This window comes from Typopeltis vanoorti, chromosome 5 (assembly GCF_054136105.1).
Source record: "Typopeltis vanoorti isolate ZY-2024b chromosome 5, IOZ_Tvanoo_1.0, whole genome shotgun sequence".
NCBI lineage: Eukaryota > Metazoa > Arthropoda > Arachnida > Uropygi > Thelyphonidae > Typopeltis > Typopeltis vanoorti.
In genome coordinates, this window is record NC_143553.1 from 101,525,551 (window position 1) to 101,551,533 (window position 25,983).

Sequence of the window (25,983 nt, forward strand, 5' to 3'; positions counted from 1 at the left end):
ATCGTGCCTAAGTAGCTGAAATGTTTTTCTTGTTCCACAGGTTCCCCATTCAAAACAGTTGATATTTTCAACAATTCTACCTATTTTCATGGTCTTTGTCTTTTTAATGCTGACCTTCATAACATATATCTATTACAACAGTTATTCAATTAAGTCAGGGAATCTTGTAGCGGATTTATTTAGAAGTATAACATCATCTGCATAAAGCAAAGAGCTGACATTAACATCTCCAATTCTGATATCATGTTTCATACCACTTTCCTTCATAATGCGATCCACATAGATAATGAATAACAGAGGGGATAATGTACATCCTTGTCTCACACCAGATTTAACATTAAACCATCTTCCTGTACTTCCTTCAATTCTAACTGCTGACTTAAAACTCAAATAAAGACTAAGTATTGCTTGATATAATGCCCCATTGACACGACATAACTGTAGTGTATTGAATAGCTTCTCTCTTGGCACCTTGTCGTATGCCTTTTCCAGATCGAAAAAACTTAAATACAGATCTTTATTATATTTCCATGCTTTCTCAACTAATTGTCGTAAAGTGAAGATCTGATCCTGACAGCCTCTATTTGGCCTGAATCCAGCTTGTTCTTCCACAATTCTTCTCAATCGTTTCAATCAATTCTCAAGTATACTGGCAGAAATCTTGCCAGGAACACTCAGTAGGGAAATGAAGAATTACTTCTGTAATTCTCACATTCAGTTTTATTTCCCTTTTTATATATGGGTGCTATTAGAGCTCTACTCCAATCATCAGGAATTTGTCCCTCTGTCCAGGCCTTCTGAACTATGCAGTGCAGCCACTGTAAGACTTTTATACCACTATACTTCAGCATTTCGAGTCGAATATCATCTACTCCTGCTGCCTTTCCACATTTCAAGCCTTTGATGGGTTTTTCTACTTCAAGTATGGATATGTATTCCTGACTGTATGCCTGTTGAGTGTTTTTTTTACCACTGTGCTATCACTGCTTGTTTCATTTAGCAATTTTTCGAAGTAATTACTCCCTACTTCAAGGATATCTTTTTCTCCTGTTTTCATGTCTCCTTTATCATCTCTAACTCCTTTTACAGCACTCTTTCCTTCTCCATTTCTAAGCTTCTTCAACAACCTCCCGAATATCTTACCAACTTCTTGATATTTATTTTCTATGTTCTCGCCAAAGTCTTCCCATGACTTTTGTTTAGCTAGTTTTAAACAGTGTTTAGCTTTCTTACATTTGTCTCTGTATTCTCTAAGAGCACAAGGTGACTTATTTGCCAGGAACTTTTGATATGCTTTCTTCTATTCCTTCACTGCCTCTTTAACTTACTGTGTCCACCATGAAGTTCTGATTTTTCTATCCTTGCAGACAACCTCACCATATGCCTCTCTGGCTGAATCAATCAGGGTTTTCTTCAAGGTCTGGTTCTTATTCTCAAACTATTTCATTTTTTCTTCAATAATCTTTGTGTATTTTAGTCTACAGTTCACATCTGAGAGCTGCTCAACTTTTATTCACTTTAAAACTTTCTTACATGTCATTCTTTTCAATATGAAATTCAATTTTATCCTGCTCAAGACTAAATAGTGATCATTTCCAATTTCAAATCCTCTGTACACTATCAATTCTCAAGTATACTGGCAGAAAAAAAAACATCACTATCAACAATAACATAGTCAATGAGACTTTTCTTATTTCTTGCCTCTTCTTTCCATGTGAATTTGTGCACATTTTTATGTTGGAACATGGTGTTAGTAATAACAGGTACATGTCCTGAGCAGAAATCCAACAGGTATTTGCCATACAGTGCCTTAAAAGACAGAAATATAAAATCTGATAATGTTGAAGCCTTGGCAGATAACAGATTGATTTGGTGGAAAATTGTGGAGTGGAAGTGTTAGTAATGGTGTAACTTTTTTCAAGTAGTACTATCATAATTATCCTGTACACCCCCTGAGGGTACATATTAGGAATTGATGATTTTTTACCATACTACTTACCCTTCTTGCTCGTGCCCTATAGTGCTCATAGGCATGCTGATCACTGTTGTTTATATTCCTTCCACAATGCTTTTTTTTTTTTTTCAGCTCCTGCTTTATATTGCTAGTGATCCACTTAATCCCTAATTAGTTTATCCTCCTCACCCTGGGTATGCATCTGATACTCCCTTATTCAAACAATCCTTGACCACTTCCCATGCATAAATGACATTCATTCCATGTAGTTTCTTAAGCCATGGCACTGCTCCAAGTTGCCTCATAAGTATGTCATAATCATCAGCTTTGTAATTCTGCATAAACCCTTTCTTGATTGAAATTTTCATATGTTGAGCAACTTTCCAGGATAAGACAGTACAGTCGCTTTTCCCAATCAGAGAAAGAGTTGGTAATGCAGTTATAGAAAGATCTTCTGATGCTATTACCAGATCCAACACTTTCAAACCCCTGATCCCTTCCTTCATGCACTGTTTGAGGTACTTACCCCTTAGTAACTGTATAAATTCCATTTCCATTTTGCCATATGCCCTTTCCCCCTTCCAATCTATGTTACCATAGTTGAAGTCTCCCATGATAATTGCTTGGCCTGCACTCATTGTGTTAATCTGCTGATGCATTTTGTCAATGTCTACTTCTGGACCCCCAGGTCTATAGCATCAATCAACAATGTATTTTGTCCTACTGGCCTCTATCTCACACCAGACAGCCTCAAATGAACCACCAGATTTACAATCTTCCTTAACTTCTATTTTTGTTGGTCGAAGTTCTTCAGCTATCACTAATAATACTCCTCTTCCTGTCCTACTTCTTCTATCTTCTCTGAAAATACAATATCCATTACATTTTATCCCTGTAACTACATTCTCTGACAAACAGGTCTCTGTTGCCAATACTTTTTGGCCAAGTTGAGATGACCAATATCAAAAACTCCTCTCCTTTATTTCTGATACTTTTGGACATTTGTCTACATGCATTTCAACATCCCCTTGGACCCACAGTTACCCTTACACAATGTCATTAGCTACCCATTCAGATTCGAAACCTGGGAAACTGCACCCAGCTCTTCACAATCATTCATCCCAGGGTAGTTAGACACATGCTTGATTGATTCCTCCCTGATATCTCTAGTTTCCTGGATTTGCACTTCCAAACTGTCACTGAACAACACTTTCTCCATACACCTAACTCTAAAACCATTTAAGTGCAGTCTATCAGGCATATACAGGTACCTAGGTCCATCAAATTCACTCCATACATACATAAACTGAACACCATTCCTCCTGCACAATCTTTTCATTGACTCATTTGCATTCATGGTCCTTCTCAATTTTTTCCTATCACACACCAAGGCTGAAGACCCACAATCTTTACTTTCTTGCTCTTCATTTTTGATTCTTCTAACAGAACTCTCATACCTGCTCTCATTGATTATTTCTCACCTTTCAAATCATTTGTGCATGCCAAAAAAATTAACTAATTCACTTCTTACTTCTACAAACTTAAAGCTTCATTAATATCCTTTATCTTGGCCTGAATCCAGCTTGTTCTTCACCAAGCTTTTCTTCCACAATTCTTCTCAATCGTTTCAATCAATTCTGAAGTATACTGGCATAAATTTTCCATATCTGGAAAACATGCTTTCGTCACTTTTTCATTAAGTATACATATTATCATCGAGTTTACATATTATCATTTCAGTTTTTGTTCATCCAAATACATTCCTTTCTTCTTCTTATGCACTTGCTACTATCTGATTTACTAGATGGTGAAAAATACCAAAAGAACACAAAAAATAAGAAGATTCTTAAGACAGATGTTACTCTTATCTTTACATTTAATGGAATGAAAAGAGCACAGTTAAATAATTAAATGCTTGTTTAGTAATTCCAATATTCTGTCTCACAGAGACACCATCTGGGATATAATATAAAAATTGTAATAACACATACAAAAACACACAATAATTGGAGAGACTAGAAGTCTAAACTTCTAACAGAGGTATAGTTACTAGCTCTATATGTGCTAATAACGCCTTGGCTGTTGTGCAGCTGGTCTAAAATTACTGTCTCCCAAATCTTGGGAAGTTGAACACAACCATATTTATTTTTGGTTGGTTTTGTAAAGCTGTGATTTTTTCTAAAAAAAAGTAAAGTTTGTATTTGCTGCAGTGAAGTATAGTAGTTTTTTCCCCATTTGATTCTGTGCAAGGTGTCCACCAAGGCATGGTCAGCTAGATACGACTAACCATAATTACAGTAGTGGATATATTTTTTGTGTTCTTCACTGCATATTTTAGCAGATATCATAGTCTGACCATAAAGCAACAAGTTGCAAGAACAAAGGTTCTTGTACACACCAGGAACTGAGAAAGGAGAAAGCCGATCCTTAGAAGAGCAGATAAGGGAAATTAGCTTTATATGAGGTTTAAATGCAATGCACAGATTATATTTCTTTACAGCTCCAGCTATTTTTTTTTAGGTGCACAGTTTAGGGAATAGTAATATCATTACTATAATTCATATGATGAGAGGGATACAAAGCAGTGAGGGGAACAATTCTTTTCTAAATCTTTTTGGCATTCTAGCCAATGGATGTGAAGGTACTGTAAATTTCAGCTGTGAGCAAGGCTGGTTGGAACAGAGGTTGGAGATGCTGTTAACAAAGTTTTTTTTTCTTTTTTTTTGGGGGGGGGGGGGGATCGAAGGCTCTTGTATGTATGCATGAATCTATCTATCTATGTGGATAGGTTTTTCTCTTATTCTGATCACATTTTTTTTCAATGACATTATTTTTTTTTCAGTTTAAGTGCAGTAGCCAAATTTTAAAAAGAGACTACTGCATTTTATTTTCTATAGTCAACTGGACTCTTAGGTACTGGCTGTTAAAGTGGAGGAAGAAAGAGTAACGTATCTGAGCCATGTGGCCCAATGGAGAACAGTAATATCAAGAGCATGTTTTTTTTTTTTTTTAAATGCTCCATACAGAAACTGGCAATGGAAGGGCCCAAGTCTGTACCCTCAATCTATTAATAATGGCATCTTTTCAAGATACCCAGTATGCATGGCAAAACATTTTTAAGTTAAGACATCAGAAAGGGAGGTGGAGGTAATGGTGAACAAAGAAACGGTGTGAAAACTATGACATCAGTCCTACTTTAAACTAAATTTTGGATTAAAGATTTGAAGCGAATGGAATTTTTAATATAATAAGAGGTATGGCTGGTAAGGAGGTTAAAGATTTATATACCTCTCTCTCTTTCTAGTTGGTTGAAAGAAAAGGGAGTCTGCAGCATCTACTATAGGACAGAGGATTATTGAATTCTGGCTGTTAAAGCCAGAATTCCTGTTAAAGCCAGAATTCAAGAATACTTATATAAGTGGTGGAATCACCACCTATATAAGTATTTCCCAAAGTGTGATACACATCCCAGGATTACACGAGGTGTGTAAGGGTTATCAGATACTTTTTTTTTATTATGTTTTTTAAATTTTATATGTATGTCACTGTACTGTTGTAGATAATTGTAGGTCTGTGCTATTTTTCAATAACTAAAAATATCTGAAGGAATTTTTAATCAAAACATGTTGCTTGGAAAGGACCAACCACCATTAGGGCGGCATCACTGATATCTAACTGTGCAGTTCATATTCTTTGTATTAAAAGTTTAAATTCAAATAGTTTGAAGAACATAGTTGGGCCTCTGCTAAATTTTGGAATCATTTCTATCTTAAACTGCAGCAGTCCTCAGCAATTTAAATATAAGACATTAAAGTGCCTTCTTGACATGAGCCAAGACCCTCCACAAATTATGCATCTGGTAAACCATCCTCAGAATACTTTGTTGCAATTTCAGCAGTTGAAGAATTAGTTGTTGATAACCTAGCTTTCCTTGATGAATTGCTCTTGCTTCATCAGATGATTTTAATGGAAAGGGAAGAGAAATTCTGCATATTATGTTTCATTATTTATTACAGTATCGTACAGTAATTTTATAATTTGTAAATTGTATTATTTCACTATAAACAAAGAGCAAAATTCGTTAAAAATATAACAAAACAAACCTCTACATATTAGCATTTAGGCAGGTTAATCAACATTTTATGGTTCATATAGTGATTTCTGACTTATGTTTTTGCCTTAAAATGGTATCATCAAAACAGGACCCCCGTCCTACGACAATGTATAACACTTACTTATTTGCTGGAGCTTTGCATAATTAGTTGGTAATTTGCCTGTTTCTGTATCTTTTTTCATATACAGCTGTTATATGCTTTCAAAAAGAAAGCATATAAGCATAGGACATTGGTTTCACTTAAGACAAAATTTGTTTCTAGTAGTGAAACTTGAAACAGTACAGTTGCAGTGTAATAAAAATAACTTACCTAAAATGGGATGTGCATCTATAGTATGTAACTGGCATTCACTTGTTGGTAATGTTTCAAAAAACTTTCCTATATTTTGTTTCCCAGTCATGGGATTTCCATTCCATACTACAGTGGCACCTTCCAAATACAAATTGGAAAGAAGCTGCAAAATAGATATAAAACTTCATGAAAGTAATTTATTAACATACATGCTACTACATACATATAGTGTACATGCCATATTAAGTTATTTCTTTTCAATATCATAAAAGCATAGTGAGTTGAAGGATAATTCACAAGTAGTGTGCATCATAAAACACAAGTGAAATGCAAAAACTATAAACCACGAACAGAAACAGCTTTGGACCAATCTCTCTCTCTCTTCTCACAAGCAAGGGAAGGGATTTTTACCTCTACTACTTTTACAAAATAAAATTGTGGAAGTATACACACATGTATGACTGCATGCAGGTTTTAAATCATTTCATGTTTATTTCCCCCCCACACACACACATCAGAATCCAAGAAAATGAAATGTTTGCACAGTACCTAACAAAATTACACATAAATATGTGAAACTGCCACAAAAAATGCAAAATTCTTGCTCAGTCTCATAAATATCAACATGTTAATAATGCAATTTATATAAAAAAATGGATGTAGTTTAGTAGAGTCCGCGCGGTTAGCCTAGTGGCTTTGCGCTTCGCAACCATATGCCTGGGGAAGGAGTGTCCTAGGTTCGATTCCCGTCCACGACGTGAGGAGCTTAAGGATCTTCCTCAGCCATAGCCAAGTTAGCCGGTCTTGGGCGTGGGCAGCAGGGTTTTTTCCGCCAGTTTATCTGGGGTTTTTCATCCCGCAAGCAGGCAAACCGGCCCCGTGAACACACAGGTTACAGTCATAAATACTTACGGCAAGGAAGGCAATGGGAAACCACCTTGCTCATAATCATCTCTCCCTAGAATGGTAGCATTTAGCTACCCTCCCGCGGCCGGCTGATGGGATACCAGAAGAAGTTTAGTAGACTCAGTATACAGTGAGTTAAATCTGATAAAATTCTACAATTTTCTTATTTAATTTATTAAGTTGAAACATGCAATTTTTTTCTTCTTCAGAGCAGAATTTTAAACCAGTTTTTTGTCAATTTCAGTGATAATTCATAAAGTTACATACTAGCCAAAATGCAAGTCTTCCTCCAAATAACTCAGCACATCAAAGAATCTAGTTTACTGTAGAAGTATAAACCAACAACAGCATTCCATTCTTAGATATATTCATTTTAAGACAAAATGGGAGTCTTTCAACATACAGAAAGGAAGCAAACACAGATGACAGTTACAATCGATAGAAATATCTATGTTAAAAAGGTACTATCAAAACTGATGCACTGAGCTCACAACATATGTAATTTTTTTTTTCTTTCTCCAATGACTATAACTCCATTTACAGAAGATAATAAACCACTCTAGCTCCCATTCTGAATGTCTCAAGTTGAAAAATTAACCTGTGTTCTAAGTTATTTAAATTTCCAAGTCATTTTTCATGCAATTAACAAAATAGTTTACTTCCTATATTTTCCTACAGATCAACTCTGAATCACTATCCTATGTAGGAGTCTACTGGGTTTCTTGTTCTGGACTATTATATTAGTATACAGGAAGATGGGTATTTGTATATTCAGAACATCAGAATTATCCCTCAATGAGTCCTTAAGATTTCATGGAGATTTCTGATGATGATTTAGTAATATTCAGAAAATTCAAGTTTAACCACATGATTTATTTTGAGTACAGAAGTTCAGTGGAACAAAACTAGTCCTTCATTACAAAAAATTCTTAAAGCTAACCTAAACATAAATCTGTCAAACACTCCCATTTCAGAGAAGTAATCTTGTTACACAACTCACATACAACCCCCCCCCCCCCAAATTACATACAACCATGCTGCTTTCATTCCTGACGCTCTTTTTGACTAAACTCTTCTGCAATGCACATAAATTAATTATTATTAAGGGACCATTTGGGGTAGATAATATATGGCCTCTCTCAGCCAGTCGCTGACTTCCTGGTGGTCTCTTAATAATCACACCAACATTTTGTAATATTAAATTTCATAGGTTTATTCTGTTCTCATCAACTCATTTACACCGTCTCCACTCACCATATCCAATGGTAATCCATTCTAATCACACACCAATATGAGAGAAAAATTGAGCTCTCACTCACTTCTTGATGACATTCATTTTCAACTTCCAAGGATGCCCTCTTATTCTTTCCTCACCCTCTATAAAATGAAAAACTCCATCTACTGATATCCTGTATGACCCTTTCAGAAGCTTGTAAGTCTCAATCATACCTCCCTCTTTCTCCTGTTTGGTAATGCCTGCAGTCCAGAAATTCTCGATCTGTGTTCATAATCAGTATTTCACAATCCCATTATAATTTTTAATATTCTTCTTTGCACTCCCTCCACTGTATCAGAATCACCATGGGGACCAGGCCCACATATATCAAAGTGAGGTTTTATCGAGGCCTTGTAAAGAGGCAAAACAACTTCCTTATCTTTACAAGTCAAGACTCGTTTCAGCATTGCAATTATGCTCTGATTTTTATTTGCAATCTTTGCTATATGGCCCTTGAACTTCAACTTCCTATCTACAAAAATCCCAAGATGCTGATACTGATCAGTTTCCTTTAACATAATCTCACCAATATTTTGTAATATTAAATTTCATTGATTTATTCTAATTCTATTCTATGTATATAATCTTTTAAGCAGGCCAGAAATCGGGTTAAAAATTCTGCTCTGGAAATTAAAAGTTACAGTTCTGGGTTACTAATTTTTATTATGTTTATCCCATGTATCTATTCATGAAAAAATTCTATAAATTTTATCTTTCAAAAGAATCATTTACTTCATTTTAGGTGGGAGATGAGTTTAATGCCAAGTGTGAGATTACCACCACCCAGCTTCTTGGAAGCCAGAAATAACTGAAAGTTCCATGGTTCATGTCTAGAACAGTGTTTCTAGATTATATAAAATCTAAATTAATAAATATAAAACAAAATAATAATAAATCATTAGCCTGCATAATACTATTTTGTATTTTAAACCTTTTGTGAGTGGAAATAAAGGATTTCAGTTTGGTTTCTTCATCAAAACTACACTCATAATTATTAATGCATTAATGTACAGGTAACACTCGTATAACGCAGATGTTAGGTTCCACAGAAATGCCGCGTTATATGAATCGCATTATGCGAGACTAAGATCATATAGAAAAAGTAGGGTTTGGTTCCGAAGTTGTTTTTTCTTTAATTATATAAACGACGACATATGCAACAAAAAATATTTTTATTTAATTTCTTAAATTAAGGGAATATTAAATCCCACAGTTTTAAAACCGAATAAGAAACTCAAAGATTGAAATCAGAGAGTTTCTTGCCAAATATAGTAAACTATAAAGTATCGGCGACACTAGTGTTAGCCAATGCAAGTGATCCTAGTACGTAGTACAATACCAGGGCAACTCGTTGCAAAGGTGGGGAAAGTTCAGATCGCTATTCTTAGGTATTTTCCATAATGTAAAAACACATTTCCTAGGAAATGTATGCTGTTATTACATTATGGAGGGAGGTCACTACCCAGACCGGTTTCAGCCTTTTTTGAGGCTTCATCAGTGAGTAGCTAGACCTAATACCAAAGTGTATAGCGAGAATAACTTATGTACTCTGCGAACAAGTTTTCCAAACAGGTGCAACCATTAAGTTACTTAAGTATAAAGAGTTAATAAGCTTCATTTCGGCAATGAAAACATTACTTAAATTAAGGGGATATTAAATCCCACATAGTTTTAAAACCGAATAAGAAACTCAAAGATTGAAGATCTTTGAGTTTCTTATTCGGTTTTAAAACTATGTGGGATTTAATATCCCCTTAATTTAAGTAATGTTTTCATTGCCGAAATGAAGCTTATTAACTCTTTATACTTAAGTAATTTTTATTTAATTCAGGTAATTCATGTAAGCTAAGAAAGCATAAACTATGAAACAAAATACATAGTATAAACTTACTTCATCATCAAATTCCTAACATGTACACTCAAGGGGTGTACAGGATATGATAGTACTACATGAAAAATTTACATCATTACTAACTTCCTATTTCCAATTTTCCTCCAACTCAGTCTGTTACTTGTCAAGACTCCAACATTATTAGATCTTATATTTCTATCGTCTAAGGCACTTTGCACCGTCTCAATCCCCCTATATCTTGGTCTTCCTCTGGGTCGTTTTCTTGCCAACCTGGCAAAGAACACTTGTTTTGCTAATCTTTCCTCGCCCATTCTGTTTAAGTGACCATACCACCTGAGATTAGCTCTGCTAACGCATTCCTGGATGCTGACAATGTCAGGTTCTTTCCTAATATCCTCATTTTTAACATGATATTGCCATTGATGCCATCTGTTCACACCTCTAATCTTTCTCACGACTCTCATATCTGCGATCTCTAGTCTTTGGTCAAGTGTTTTACTTCTGACCCAGCTCTCAGATCCATAAGTTAAAACTGGTTTGAACACTGTCTTGTATACAGCTAATTTAGTGTTCCGACTAATTTCGCTCTTATTCCATATGAATGCATTCAATTGACTGCCTACCATACTAGCTTTGTTGATTCTGTTGTTTATTTAGATATGTAATTTACCATCTACACTAAAAATCGTGCCTAAGTAGCTGAAATGTTTTACTTGTTCCACAGGTTCCCCGTTCACAAAACAGTAAACAATTATGCCTATTTTCATTGTCTTTGTCTTTTTAATGCTGACCTTCATACCATATCTATTACAACAGTTATTCAATTTAGTCAGGGAATCTTGCAAACTTGTAGCAGATTTATTTAGAAGTATAACATCATCAGCATAAAGAAAAGAACTGACATTAACATCTCCAATTCTGATATCATGTTTAATACCATTTTCCTTCATAATGTGATCCACGTAGATAATGAATAACAGAGGGGAAAATGTACATCCTCGTCTCACACCAGATTTAACATTAAACCATTTACCTGTACTTCATTCAATTCTAACTGCTGACTTACAACTCAAATAAAGACTAAGTATTGCTTGATATAATGCCCCATTGACACCATATAACTGTAGTGTATTGAACAGTTCTCTCTTGGCACGTTGTCATATGCTTTTCCAGATCGACAAAACTTAAATATATATCTTTGTTATATTCCCATGCTTTCTCAACTATTTGTCATAAAGTGAAGATCTGATCCTGACAGCCTCTATTTAGCCTGAATCCAGCTTATTCTTCACCAAGCTTTTCTTCCACAATTCTTCTCAACCGTTTCTCAAGTATACTTGCGTAGATCTTGCCAGGAACACTCAATCGTGAAATACCTCTGTAATTCTCACATTCAGTTTTATTTCCATTTTTATATATAGGTGCTATTAGAGCTCTACTCCAATCATCAGGAATTCGTCCCTCTGTCCAGGCTTTCTGAACTATGCAGTGCAGCCACTGTAAGACTTTTATACCACCATACTTCAGCATTTCTGGTCGAACATCATCTACTCCTGCTGCCTTTCCACATTTTAAGCCGTGGATGGATTTTTCTACTTCAAGTATGGATATGTATTCCCGACTTTATGCCTGTTGAGTGTTTTTTACCACTGTGCTATCACTGCTTGTTTCATTTAGCAATTTTTCGAAGTAATTACTCCATACTTCAAGGATGTCTTTTTCTCCGCTTTTCATGTCACCTTTATCATCTCTAACTCCTTTTACAGCGCTCTTTCCTCCATTCCTAAGCTTCTTCAACAACCTCCAGAATATCTTACCACCTTCTTGATATTTATTTTCTATGTTCTTGCCAAAGTCCTCCCATGACTTTTGTTTAGCTAGTTTTACACAGTGTTTTGCTTTCTTACATTTGTCTCTGTATTCTCTAAGAGCAAAAGCTGACTTATTTGCCAGGAACTTTTGATATGCTTTCTTCTTTTCCTTCACTGCCTCTTTAACTTCCTGTGTCCACCATGGAGTTATTTTTCTATCCTTGCAGACAACCTCACCACATGCCTCTCTGGCTGAATCAATCAGGGTTTTCTTCAAGGCTTGCCACTGAATCTCCAAGGTTTGGTTCCTGTTCTCAAACTCTTTCATTTTTTCTTCAATCATGTTTGTGTATTTTAGTTTACAGTTTACATCTGAGAGCTGCTCATTTTTATTCACTTTAAAACTTTCTTACATGTCATTCTTTTCAATATGAAATTCAATTTTATCCTGCTCAAGACTAAATAGTGATCAATTCCAATTTCAAATCCTCTATGTTTTCTCCCTGGTGTCCTGCAGCAGGGAGAAAACATCACTATCAACAATAACATAGCCAATGAGACTTTTCTTATTCCTTGCCTCTTCTCTCCATGTGAATTTGTGCACATTTTTATGTTGTAACACGGTGTTAGTAATAACCAGTCCACGTCCTGAGCAGAAATCCAACAGGTATTTGTCATTATTATTAGCTTTGCTCTTTTCTCCAAATTGTCCCAAAATATTTTTTGTATGTCTGACAATCATTTCCTATGCTGCTGTTTATATCCCCAACAAGGACCAACTTTTCCTTTTTCATTGTGTCAGTTGCTTTTTCTAAAGCATCAAAAAATTCCTCCACTTCTACCTTAGTAGAACCTTCTGTGGGACCATAGGCACAAATAAGTCTCATTCTCCAATTCCCCATTTTGATATTTGCCCACATCACTCTACTTGAGAATGCTTGCCATTGAAGAAGATTAGCCTCGTATTTTGTGTTGAATACTATGGCTGCTACTCCTTTTACTTGATTGTCATTTCCTGAATATAATGTTTTGTATTTATGTAGTATATTTTCATAAACTATGAAACAAAATACATAGTATAAACTTATAAAAATACAAATTGTACATAAACTTCATTGCCCATAATGCATAAATGTTTTAGCAAAATAAAGCATATTTTAATCATCTTACTGTCTTCAAAACTAAAGAACGTAGATGTTCTTTATTTACGAGTAGCCAGACATCATCATTACATGAAATCTCTTGGACATCTTTCATATAATTCTCATTGCATACTTAGGCTGATTTAGTTATCAAGAAGTCAGTAATAAGATGTTTATCACTATGCTGCAAATTTTTTTTTTATTAAGTTCATAACACAGAGCTAAACAAATTGTCTTGTGAATTTTCGGGAGTGCTCCATTGAGGGATCATTATCTGTAAAATAACTTCCTAACTTTCTTGCCAAGTCCAATCCTTTTGGTAATTTCTTTAAACTGAATTCTTTAACGGATTCATCACAATTAGAATTTAGAAACCCCACCATTTGGTTCGACATCATCTATTAATTGTATCAACTACACCTAATTTAAATTTATTTCCCCATCAATCAATTCACTAATTTCGTTTGCAACGATATTGCAAAACACCTCCATGTGGCCATTACTATAAAAATACATTTTTTACATAAAACAAGCATTACATATTGCATGTAACTCACCAGAAAATAAAGTGCTCAGCTTAAGATTAACACACTTATGATTTTTAATGCGCTTTTATGGCAGAAAACGAAAACAACTTTCAACAATAAAGACTTTATACGGTAACCAACTGATGTATATGCATGCTAAAGGGTATTTCTCCAAATATAAATTCGCTACTTATAACTACATATGCGATAGGGGCAGATTCAAATTTAACGAAGATAAAATTTGATATTTAAATTGCACGGTGAAAAATATATGAAAAGATAAAGGGTTACTACAATTTGTAGACCGCGCTATATCGAAACCGCATTGTATAAGTATGGTGTTATACGAGGGTTACCTGTATATCATAAATTTCATTATGGGCAAAAATATAACAATAATAATCTGGTCACATATAATGCAAGGTAAAAAAGAAAACGAAAACAAGCATTTTAAAGTTTTTTTTAAAATGCTTTTCAAAACTAAATTTAGTGAGGTTTTTATCCCTCATATCTATTATTTTAGAATATAATTATCTCTTCAATTAATATTGGCTTTAAAAGCAGAACCATTTTTGACTATTCAAAATAATTATTCAAGCATTTTGCAATTTGTGTATAAGCCGCACCAAGTTAACACTTATTTTTTTCAAAGATCAGACTACATGCAATCACAATCAACTAATAAAAAGAGATGCCTATATATTATTATTACGGGCGACTCCAGGGATTCCTTAGACTCATCAAGGGAGCCCCTAAACATCATGTCCACACAACTATTCAGCATTCTCACAGTATCTATCATACCTTGCCTTGAACTCATTCACTGTCATAGCACCCACAACAGACTCTGGCAGCTTGTTCCACTCATTTACCACTCTAAAAGTAAAGAATCCAGCTCTAACACCCTTGCTAACCACACTCTTGCCCAGCTTCCATAGATGTCCCCTAATTCTCCCACCACCAGTCCTGATCTCAAAAATATCCTCTGAATTAATCCTATAGAAACCCTTCAGCAATTTGAATGTCTCAATCACATCTCCCCTCTTCCGCCTATCAACCAATTTCTGCAACCCACAAATCTTCAACCTGTTCTCATATGGTTAATTCCATACACCTGCTATCATCTTGGTCACTCACCTCTGGATCCTCTCCACCTCCTCCCCATCAAGAAGAAACCTAGGTGACCAAATCTGGGCACAGTAGTCGAGATGAGGTCTTATCAAAGCTCGATACAGAAGAACAATAACTTGCTTGTCTCTGCTCGTCAAAGTATTTTTCAACAACCAAGTGATTTGATGAGCTGATTTAGCCACTTTCGCAATGTGCTCCCTAAACTTCATCTCCCTATCCACCAACACTCCCAAGTCCCTGGCCTCATCGGTCTCCCGGAGTACAGTTCCACCAATGTGGTATATTGCTGCTAATCTTTTCACCCAAAATGCATAACCTTACATTTTGTCACATTAAATTGACATCCATTCTCCTTAGCCCAGAACTCCAATCTATCCAAATCAACATGCAAGATTTTGACTTCTGCATTCACTATTGCCCTACCCAACTTTGCATCATCAGCGAACAAATGAACCGTTCCTCTTAGATCCTTCCCTATATCGTTAATGAACAAATTGAACAACAGTGGTCCAAGAACAGAACCCTGTGGCACACCACTAGTCACAGGCCGTCTTTTGGACTCTACTCCTGAATAAACTACTCTCTGATATCTCTCCATCAACCACCCACCTATCTATCTCACCAATCCTATATCCATTCCCATATCTTGCAGTTTATACAGATTAGAATTCCATGTGGTATCCTGTCAAATTCCTTAGCCAGGTCCAGCAGTATCACTGTAAACCCATTACCCTTATCCAGTTCAGCCATCACTGTGTTATAAAACTTGAGCAAGTTACTGAGACATGATCTACCCTTCACAAAGCCATGCTGTCCCCCATACAGTATCTCATTTTCATCAATCCATTCCTGTATTTTTCCCTTGACTACTTTCTCCAGGACCTTGACAACGACTCCTGATATGCTGATCGGTCGGTAATTTGCAACAATAGTCTTGGAGCCTCCTTTATGCAGTGGAACTATTTTCCCCTCTTTCCACACCTTCGGCACTAAACCAGACCCGAGACTCAGATTAAACAACATTGTCAAGGGCACTGATAATTCTTTAGCCGCTTCATGTAAGACCCATGCTGGTATACCATCCAATCCCACCGATGTATTCACATTAAGGTTCTGTAATAGACTATTCACCTCCACTTCATTCATCACAATTCCCATATAAACTAATGGTTCCTTCATTCTTTTAATGTGACTGCATAGACTCTTGCAAAGTGCTCATTCAGTAATTCCACTATATCGACTGATTCTGTGACCTCCTTACCATCAGCATTCCTTAAAATCATTCTGCCGTGTACAGTTTTTTTTTAGCTTGCAGCATATTGAAAGAACTTTTTGGGATTCTCTTTAGCTTGCATAACTAGTTTCCTTTCATAATCCACTTTTGTTTTTCTTACCACACTCGTTACATTTCTGGCCTGCACTTTATACCGTTCGTGTGCCTGCAGGTCACCTTTCTCTTTAAATTCCCTCCACAGTTGTTTCTTTTTTTGCAGCTCAAACTTAATGGTATTATTCATCCATTTAACCCCTACTTGTTTTACTATTCAGACCCTAGGTATACAATCATCCATAACCTCCTGTAAATGCTCCTTGACCACTTCCCATGCTCCCAACATCCAGCCCTTGCAGTTTTACATGCCATGGCACTGAACTAAGCAATCTCCTAAGCTTGTCATACTTGCCAGCACGGTAATTCCACATATACCCTGTCTTAATCAAAAATTCCACACCTTTAGCCACCTCCCAGGTCAAGACCTTATGATCACTCTCACCAATAGGTGGCAACATGGTCATATTCATTACAGTCAAATTCTCAGATGCTATTACCAGATCAAGCACTCTGAAACCCCTAGTATTTTCAATTACATGCTGTCTCAGATAGTTATCCCTTAATAATTGAATAAAATCCATTTCCTTCCTCACATGTGTCCTCTCCTCCTTCCAATCAATGTTACCATAATTGAAATCCCCCATAATAATTACCCTCCTTCCACTCATTTCATCAATTTGTTTATGCAAACTATCTCCACCATCTATTCCATCACCTGGTCTATAGCTGCACCCAACTGTATATTTTGTTCTGCCAGTCACAATCTCACACCAAATAGCCTCAAATGAGCTCTTTTCACTACCCTGCAATACAACTTCAATTCTCCTTGGCTGCAGTTCACCGACTATCATCAATAACACTCCTCCCCCATGTTATTCTCTCTGTCCCTCCTAAACACATTATAACCTACACATTCTATCCCACTAACTATATCATCTTCAGTCAGCCATGTTTCACTAATGCCAATAACCTGTGGCCAGGAAGAGCCAACCAAGGCCAAAAATTCTTCCTTCTTGTTCCTAATACTCCTGGCATTAGTATACATGAGATGCAGAGGTCCCTTTGTCCCACCCCTATCTTGATGCATTATTCTAACTATCCCATTCTGATTACTTGTCCTTAGTACAGGCTCGGGTACATTACAAATACATTCTTATACTCAACTGTCTCACTGATGTCCGCATACCCCCCCCCTTGGTAGTTCTAGTTTCCCTGGTTCTGCACATCCATTTTCACTTCATTCAGCAACACTTTTTCCAGTCTCCGCACACCAAATCCATTCAAATGCAGGCCATCCATCTTGTATAAATCCATTTGCCCATCAAACTCATTCCACACGTCCATGAATTCCACATCATACCGTCTGCATAACCTGCGCATAAAGTCATTTGCGATTATGGCCCTCCTAAACTCCTCTCTGTTGTACCGCGGCAACAGACTCACCCTCCTAACTCTGTCACTCTTTTCTTTTGCTACCTTTAACAATACTTTCAAGCCCTCTCTCATAAAAAATTTATCTCCTTTCAATTCATTTGTACCCGCCACTACTATCAATTCTTTCACCCTCTGTTTTTGCACTCTAATACTCCTTAAATTTCACACCCGGTAAGTACGATTTAGTTAAACTCCCATCTATCGCACCTCTTAATAACGAGTCACCGTACAACACTCTTTCCTTCATTTCTGAAACTCTTCCACTCTTCCACTTATTTTTCCTTTCAAACACTTGCTTATTTCTGTCAGCCGAGGCATTCTGGAAAGTTTTGCAGATGCTCCAACTTCCGCTGCGCACTGTGTATCACTCCACATAACCGCTCGATCTCACTCCTTACAAATAATTCCTCATTTTTTTTCATTATTTAAACCATTTTCTCTCTCTGTATAATTGCTTTCACTCTCTCTTTGATCACTGCTCTCATTGCCATCTTGTTCAACATCGCAATTCCCTATCAAGCCACTATTTTCACTGACATTCTGGCTTTCTTCCACCACAACAATCTCACGACCTGACACATACCTCAATTTCCTGACACTTTCTGCAAAGTCTCCCACCACTATCACTTTCAATCCAAACTCCAGCCTCTTTTGGGAAAGCATACATCCCACACATTAAAGTTTTTGAACAATGGATGGCGTTGTATTTTTGGACGCCATTATTTTTCGTCGCATTGGCGCCATGTGCTATTCTATGAAACGCATCTTTAAAATACTAAGTTAAATAAAACAGAATTCATAAAAAAATCACACAGACACAACAAGCTACCAAAAATAAACAATACTACATTAAGATTTAAACCAATATTCCAATTTTCACTCAAAATTATACTTAGCTTTCGGGTTCTCTCTGAAACACTACACACCATTGTAAAATCTTACTTCTTATTTTATTCTTATTATTTTACTTTATATTTAGTCTATATTCTCTTATCCTTACCTCTTGATTATACTAAAACTTTATCTTCAATCTTAATTCTCTTAACTTCAATATCTCTCTTGGCCGATCTATACTTACAAGAACAATGCTAGTGGTTTGTGGGACAAAGGAATTACTAATGGCAGATACCTATTCCTTTGTCTCACACTGGTTCTAATTCCTTTTTCGGATTCAGGGAAAATTTATTTTTCACTGCGCCACCCTGAATCCTAGATTAACAGATATTGTAGAATCGAGGAACCAGAACACAGTTTAGCATACAATCTTATGTTACTAAGAGTTACATTTGAAGTCGTAGCCTCTGTATAAATTAATCTCCCGCAGTGGTCCGTAATTTATGAGCAAGTGCAACAGAGAAGAAAATCAGGCAAGTCATCAGTTAAACAAAAAGAACAAAACATTTAATTCAATTTAAACATTGTACATACTATGAATTCACTCTTAATATTTAATCTGCAATTGCTAATAAATGAGCACTAATATACTTAGATTCTCAATATCTATCTTAGCATGCATGACAAAGAACTTCAGTTAATGCTTACAATTTACACTTGAAAAATCACACTTATTCAATAATACTAAGGACAATTATTAGCTGAATAACTAGACTAGCTTCATGCACTCTTATACAATTTCTTCTCACAAAATTCTCATAACCCTTTCTATCATTAAAAGACAATTCTTAGGCTCCACGTGCTCTCAATTAATTTACCTAACAAGATAACCAAAATTCCCATTATTACTTTATCATTCAAAGAAACATCCTCTAGAGTCCTTCCTAAATTTTACATATATTCTTCTAAAACACATATACACATAATAAAACATGGATTGTACGTTACCAATTGCTGGGGAATTATCTGGCCACTTTACATATTTCGTCTGGACAATTATTTTCGACACCACGTTCCTTCTGCTTTCTCCGAGGCATTCTTCAAAGGTTCGATCTGCACTTACTTCTGCCGCCGAAGATAGGTAGATGTCGTTCCATGGTGAACTCGTTCAACATCATAACTACATCTCCATAAGCATCGGTGAATACCTTCTGCTGGGCTGGTTGCCGACTGGTAAATTGTTGGGAAATCTACGGCAAAGTTCCTCCGTCACTGTCTCGAATCCGCGGAGAATGAGGGGACGCCACGAGGAGGCTACATACACATCAGCAAGACTGCCCGAAAAACTCCGGAGCGCAACTCCCACACAAGAGTAAGAGTAAAAACTCCGCCTAAAGAACAAGAGCATAAGAGCTTCCTTGTGCTGCACGACTTTTAAATTTGCGCGCCACACATTCACTCCACGGCATCGATTACTCCTCCCATTTTTCTCAGCGTCACCTCATGGCACCAGTACAGCGCACCACACACGGAAATCTTAGCCTACTCTTCTGCACGTATGAGTGTGGGGGGGGGGAACATTTCTTTACGAAAGGGTACACCTGTACTCTTTGATGTACGTGTTTCGATTCTGGCCCTTAATCGGATTATCTCTTTCTCCCAGCAATTTTCCATACTTTATAATATCACATATTAAATGAAGGATTCTCAGTTAGTAATATTTTAGTGAAATTTACAAGAGTCTAGTATATTCTGGTACATCAATAATTGATTCAAAATTGCAAGCCCATGTTAAGTCTGAGGGAAATGTAAATTAATTTAATTTTTGTTTAATTCAGAACTTAACACCATCATATATATGGCAGCCTGGTTGGCTAAATAGACCACATTTCTGTTCTCCAATCAGTAGACCGGGAGGGGGGGGGGTTTCAGACTTCTATCTGCGAATGTTTTTAGATGGGGATAATTTCATCGCCTGGTGCAAGAATACTGTTTATTGGAAATATGACGCAGCTTTAAAGAGTTCATATTTGAGCTTCTAATAGTCCTTGGCATACTCAGAAGAGTATGCCGTACAGGAGACTTGCTTTGATGCCCCCCCCTCCCTGTGGGGGGACCACCCAGTGATGGTACTGGTCCTTTTCATTCTTCTTCTTTACTACTTTACTTCCTGTATTCTTTGTTCTATGTCTTTTTTTTTTTTTTTACTATCCTTTCTTCCAGACCACCACCACCACTGGGATCCAAGAGTGGCAGTCTTTTCAGCAGTGGATATCTCTTTGATGTCCACTGCTGGAAAGGGTGGGGGAGGGGGATCCTGGTAGTCTTGCACAATTTTGGCAACAGCTTTAGCAAGATGGGCAGTTCTGGATGGCCTGGCCAGGATCAATTGACCAGTCAGCTTGTCTACAAGGGTTAACAGTGTCGTGGTAAGTCTCTCACTCCATGATCCAGGCTCAAGATCCAAGTTCTGCTGTTGTGCTACTATAGTGTCTGGGATAGCTGTGGCGTTCAACAACTGAGTATAGTCATTCCTTGCCGATTAGTGGGCATCCATGTGTGACTCCATGGTGGGTGGGGAGTTCTGGCACTGAACGAAGATCTCAAGTATGAATTTTTTGTCCTCAAATGTTTTAGGGACCCAACTAACTCCCAACCAAGAACTGATACTGTAGACAGCATTGGATAACAGAAGTAAGAAACAAAAGCTACATGATACTAGTATAAATGTACCAGTGTTTTTGATCATCCATATAACTGGTGAAAAGCAAATAGAGAAAATGTCAATATCATCAAATTTCTGATATATACCCTCAAGGGATGTACAGGATATGATAGTAATACATGATAATAATTACTAACTTCCTATCTACAATTTTCGTCCAACTCAATCTGTTACCTGTCAAGACTCCAACATTATCAGATTTTATAATTCTATCTTCTAAGGCACTTTTTACCGTATCAATCCACCTATATCTTGGTTTTCCTCTGGGTCTTTTTCCTGGTAACCTGGCAGGAAAAAGACGCAGTGTACCTTTATTTCTATTCATAGGTTGATTTATTCATTATTTTTTTTTTAAATTAATTCTATTCGCTTCAATATCAATAATCTGTTAATTGTATGTGTACTTTATATGCAATTTTTATGTTCATCTGATTTTTATTTTAGTGATTCCTTTAGAGCCCAATGATTTTTTTTTTGCCACAGGAGTGGCATCTGTGCCTTTGAGAGATTTCATGAGAGAACACTTGTTTTGCTAATTTTTCCTCTCCCATTCTGCTTAAATGACCATACCACTGGAGATTAGTGCTGCTAACGCATTCCTGGATGCTGACAATGTCAAGTTCTTTCCTAATATCCTAATTTTTAATATGACATTGCCATTGATGCCATCTGTTCAAACCCCTAATCTTTCTCAGGACTCTCATATCTGCAGTCTCTAGTCTTTGGTCAAGTGTTTTACTTCTGACCCAGCTCTCAGATACATAAGTTAAAATTGGCTTCAATACTGTCTTGCACACAGCTAATTTAGTCTTTTGGCTAATTTCTCTCTTATTCCATATAAATTTATTCAGTTGACTTCCTACCTTCCTACCATATCAGCTTTGTTGATTCTGTTGTCTATTTCCATATTTAGTTTACCATCTTCACTAAAAATCGTGCCTAAACAGCTGAAATGTTTTACTTGTTCTATAGGTTCTCAATTCACAATGCAGTTGATATTTTCAATGTCTTTGTAATGCTGACCTTCATACTATATCTATTACAACAACTATTCAATTTAGTCAGGGAATCTTGCAGACTTGTAGCAGATTTATTTAGAAGTATAACATCATCCGCATAAAGCAAAGAGCTGACATTAACATCTCCAATTTTGATATCATGTTTAATACCACTTTCCTTCATAATGTGATCCATATAGATAATGAATAACAGAGGGGGATAATGTACATCCTTGTCTCACACCAGATTTAACATTAAACCACCTTCCTGTACTTCCTTCAATTCTAACTGCTGACTTACAACTCAAATAAAGACTAAGTATTGCTTGATATAATGCCCTATTGACACCATATAACTGTAGCGTTTCAAATAGCTTCTCTCTTGGCACCCTGTCATATGCCTTTTCCAGATAGACAAAACTTAAATACAGATCTCTGTTATATTCCAATGATTTCTCGACTATCTGTTATAAAGTGAAAATCTGACAGCCTCTATTTGGCCTGAATCCAGCTTGTTCTTCACCAAGCTTCTCTTCCACAATCCTTCTCAAACGTTTCTCAAGTACACTTGCATATATCTTACCAGAAACACTCAGAAGAGAAATACCTTTGTAATTCTCACATTGTTTTATTTCCCTTTTTATATATGGGTACTATGAAAGCTCTACTCCAATCATCTGAAATTCGTCCCTCTGTCCATATAATGTATACCTTTATTTCTATTCATAGGTTGATTTATTTCATTATTTTTTTAAAAAATTAATTCTATTTGCTTCAATATCAATAATCTGTTAATTGTATGTGAACTTTATATGCAATTTTTATGTTCATCTGATTTTTATTTTAGTGATTCCTTTAGAGCCCAATGATTTCTTTTGCCACAGGAGTGGCATCTGTGCCTTTGAGAGATTTCATGACACTTGCCAGAGAATGCCCAATTTAGAATTACTCTGGCTGAAGATTTCCTTGTCCTATTCAGGAATTTTTCTTTTTAAATGTTTGCTTTACATTTCTTGTGCTCTACTGTATGATTATAGTTTGTTTACTGCTGTATTAATGGACAAGTTTAAAATTTTCCACAAGTTCCTACAGTATCATGTGACTGAATGGAGAGCAGTAGATAACGCACTCTGTAATGTCTGCTGTCATTTCATTCTTGCTTCGTGTGTCTGTTCTTTTATTGTTTACTCTGATGATGTGATGAAATAATCATCATGAAACGTAAATGTTTTATATTAAATGCTTTATTTTGTCTTTACATATAGAGTTAGTTCATTTTTATGAATTATGTTAGTATTAATAATTATTATCTTTTGCCAACATTGTTAGCTTAATTAAATCATCTTATAAGCTCTCTACATTGTTTTATTTAACCATTACACTATCTAATTTTGCAGCATCAGCAAAACAAATGAGTATTTCCATTCGAATCATTTCCTATATCATTTATGTACAAATTAAAGCAGTGGTCAAAGCACAGAGCCTTGCAGAACACTGCTAGCCACCTGCTTTCTCTTGAATTCTGTTTCTTCTACCACCCTCATATCCACCTGACCAACTTCATATCCATATTCAGTTGATCCAATTTACAAAACATTTTGACATGGTGTCTTGTAGTATCATGCCTTTGCAAGATCCAGCAGTATCATCTTCGTGTAGTCATTCCTATTATCCAACTCATTTGTCACTATTATAAAAAGTTAGTCAATTACTAAAGCACTACCTACCATTCACAAGGCCATGCTAGATTTTTCATACTTAGCACTCTTTCGTAGTGTATTTCTTGAACAATCATTCAAGAAAATTTCTTGAACAGTTAGCCAATAAAATACACATTAATTATTTATAAATATTTTATTGTAATGTATATGTGTTGCAAAATATTGATGATGTAAAAGTTGCCAAGAATGATAGTACATGAAAATATTTAGTTTCAAAATTCGCATAACAACACAAGAAAAAGAGTGAATAATATATTTAATAGCCACATGTTTCAACCTGAAAATTAGAGATCATCAGTACCATCAGGCACTTGAATACAAAGTAGAACACAAACAATAGATTCTTTAAAACAGTAACAGCCACATGTTATACACAGAATTACACAGAATGTAAAGGAATAACTGAGGAAATGTAGTATTCAAACGAAAGTTTCTGTGATTTAGCAGTTCTGTAGGAAGTTTTTGGTATTGAGATCACATTATTATGCAAATAAAGAGCAACAAAAATAAGCAAATAAAACCCGACAAGCTTCATAAGACCTACATCAGGGATGGGACATAAAATTTTACATAACAAAAGCATATTAAAAATTAATTACACATATTAATGTTTTTGATAACTTCACAACCATAGCATGCAACTAAATGTAACAGTACCCCTGATGATGTAAATTCCATGATCCACAAAACTTGTCGGGCTCCAACTGCTTACTCTTTATCAAACTCCCCACTTACAATAATGTGGTCCCAATACTGAAAACTTCCCACAGAAATGTATTATTATTATATTTAAAAAAATTAATATGTGATTAGAATAAGATTCTCCCATATCTGACTGCCTCTCACTATCTTTGATAGTGAGACAATTATTCCAATTCAGGTTTGGATTGTGGAGTAAAGCTTCAGTGCTTTCTTTAAATAAATGCTTGAACTTATGACAGCAACAATGGAATAAGTGTTTCAAATCATAGGATATTGTGGTTGATATCAATTTTCATATTTCCTGAGAAATCTGGCATTTCTGATAGGTTATGTTAATGCTCTGGCAGTTCTTTCACTATAAAATTATCACAAATACCATAAACATATCCATACTTAATGACCACACGTGTATGAAAATTAAACAAAAAATAAAACAATTATGATGTGCTCAAACAGACAATTTAAGCACATCCTAGAGATATGTTACCAAGTTAGATATTAATGTCACCTATCATTTTTACAATCCATTATATTATCTAAAATGCTCTATTACAAACAAGCTACATTTTTCATGATGCAAATATTATATATTTTACATGTATTATTATGACAGCTAAACCTTTTTTTGCATCCCATAAGTGATGCAGGCCTGTGTAATTTTACATATATTTTTTAAACAAAATCTTGACCAGATCCTACTCTTGACAGAAATTCTGATTGCAGCCACAACAACTATCATGTCCAAATTATACACTGAATGATTAATTTTGTCACAAGAGTGGCATCTGTACCTTTGAGAGATTTCATGACACTCCAGAGAATGCCCAATTTAGAATTCCTTGTCCTATTCAGTAACTCTCATTTACTGTATTTGCTGCTCTCCAAATGCTCAAAATTACTCTGATCTCTTCACCTTTCTACCCATGAAACTTGATTCCCTGTAATCTAGCTATCTAAATAGTGAAGTCTCTATCACCCATCCACTTTTTCTTATACATAGATGACCTACTTTCAATCATCACAAATCTTATCTACAGCCTATTCATCCTACTTATTCAACAGACCAAGCAGAATGCAGCCATCTCAAGCTTCAAGATTTACAACTGCTGCCTTAAACAATGATCTTCATACCATACTTCAGTGGGCAAGGATAACCTGGTCAACCTTCAATGCTACCAAAATGCACTCTGCCTTTTTTTCTAATAAAAGAAGATTTCAAGTGACCTACCTTTAC

General features: G+C 35.8%; 1 protein-coding gene across 3 annotated transcripts in view; it reads right to left on the reverse strand.

The window, feature by feature from the left end:
* The window catches only part of Nxt1 (NTF2-related export protein 1), a 72,436-nt gene that overhangs the window by 24,652 nt on the left and 21,801 nt on the right, over window positions 1-25,983 (reverse strand). For all 3 annotated transcript variants that reach the window (XM_090392646.1, XM_090392648.1, XM_090392647.1), the window contains one exon: window positions 6,379-6,523. In XM_090392646.1, coding sequence (XP_090248772.1) covers window positions 6,379-6,523 — 145 coding nt within the window. The remainder of the gene's footprint in view (window positions 1-6,378; window positions 6,524-25,983) is intronic.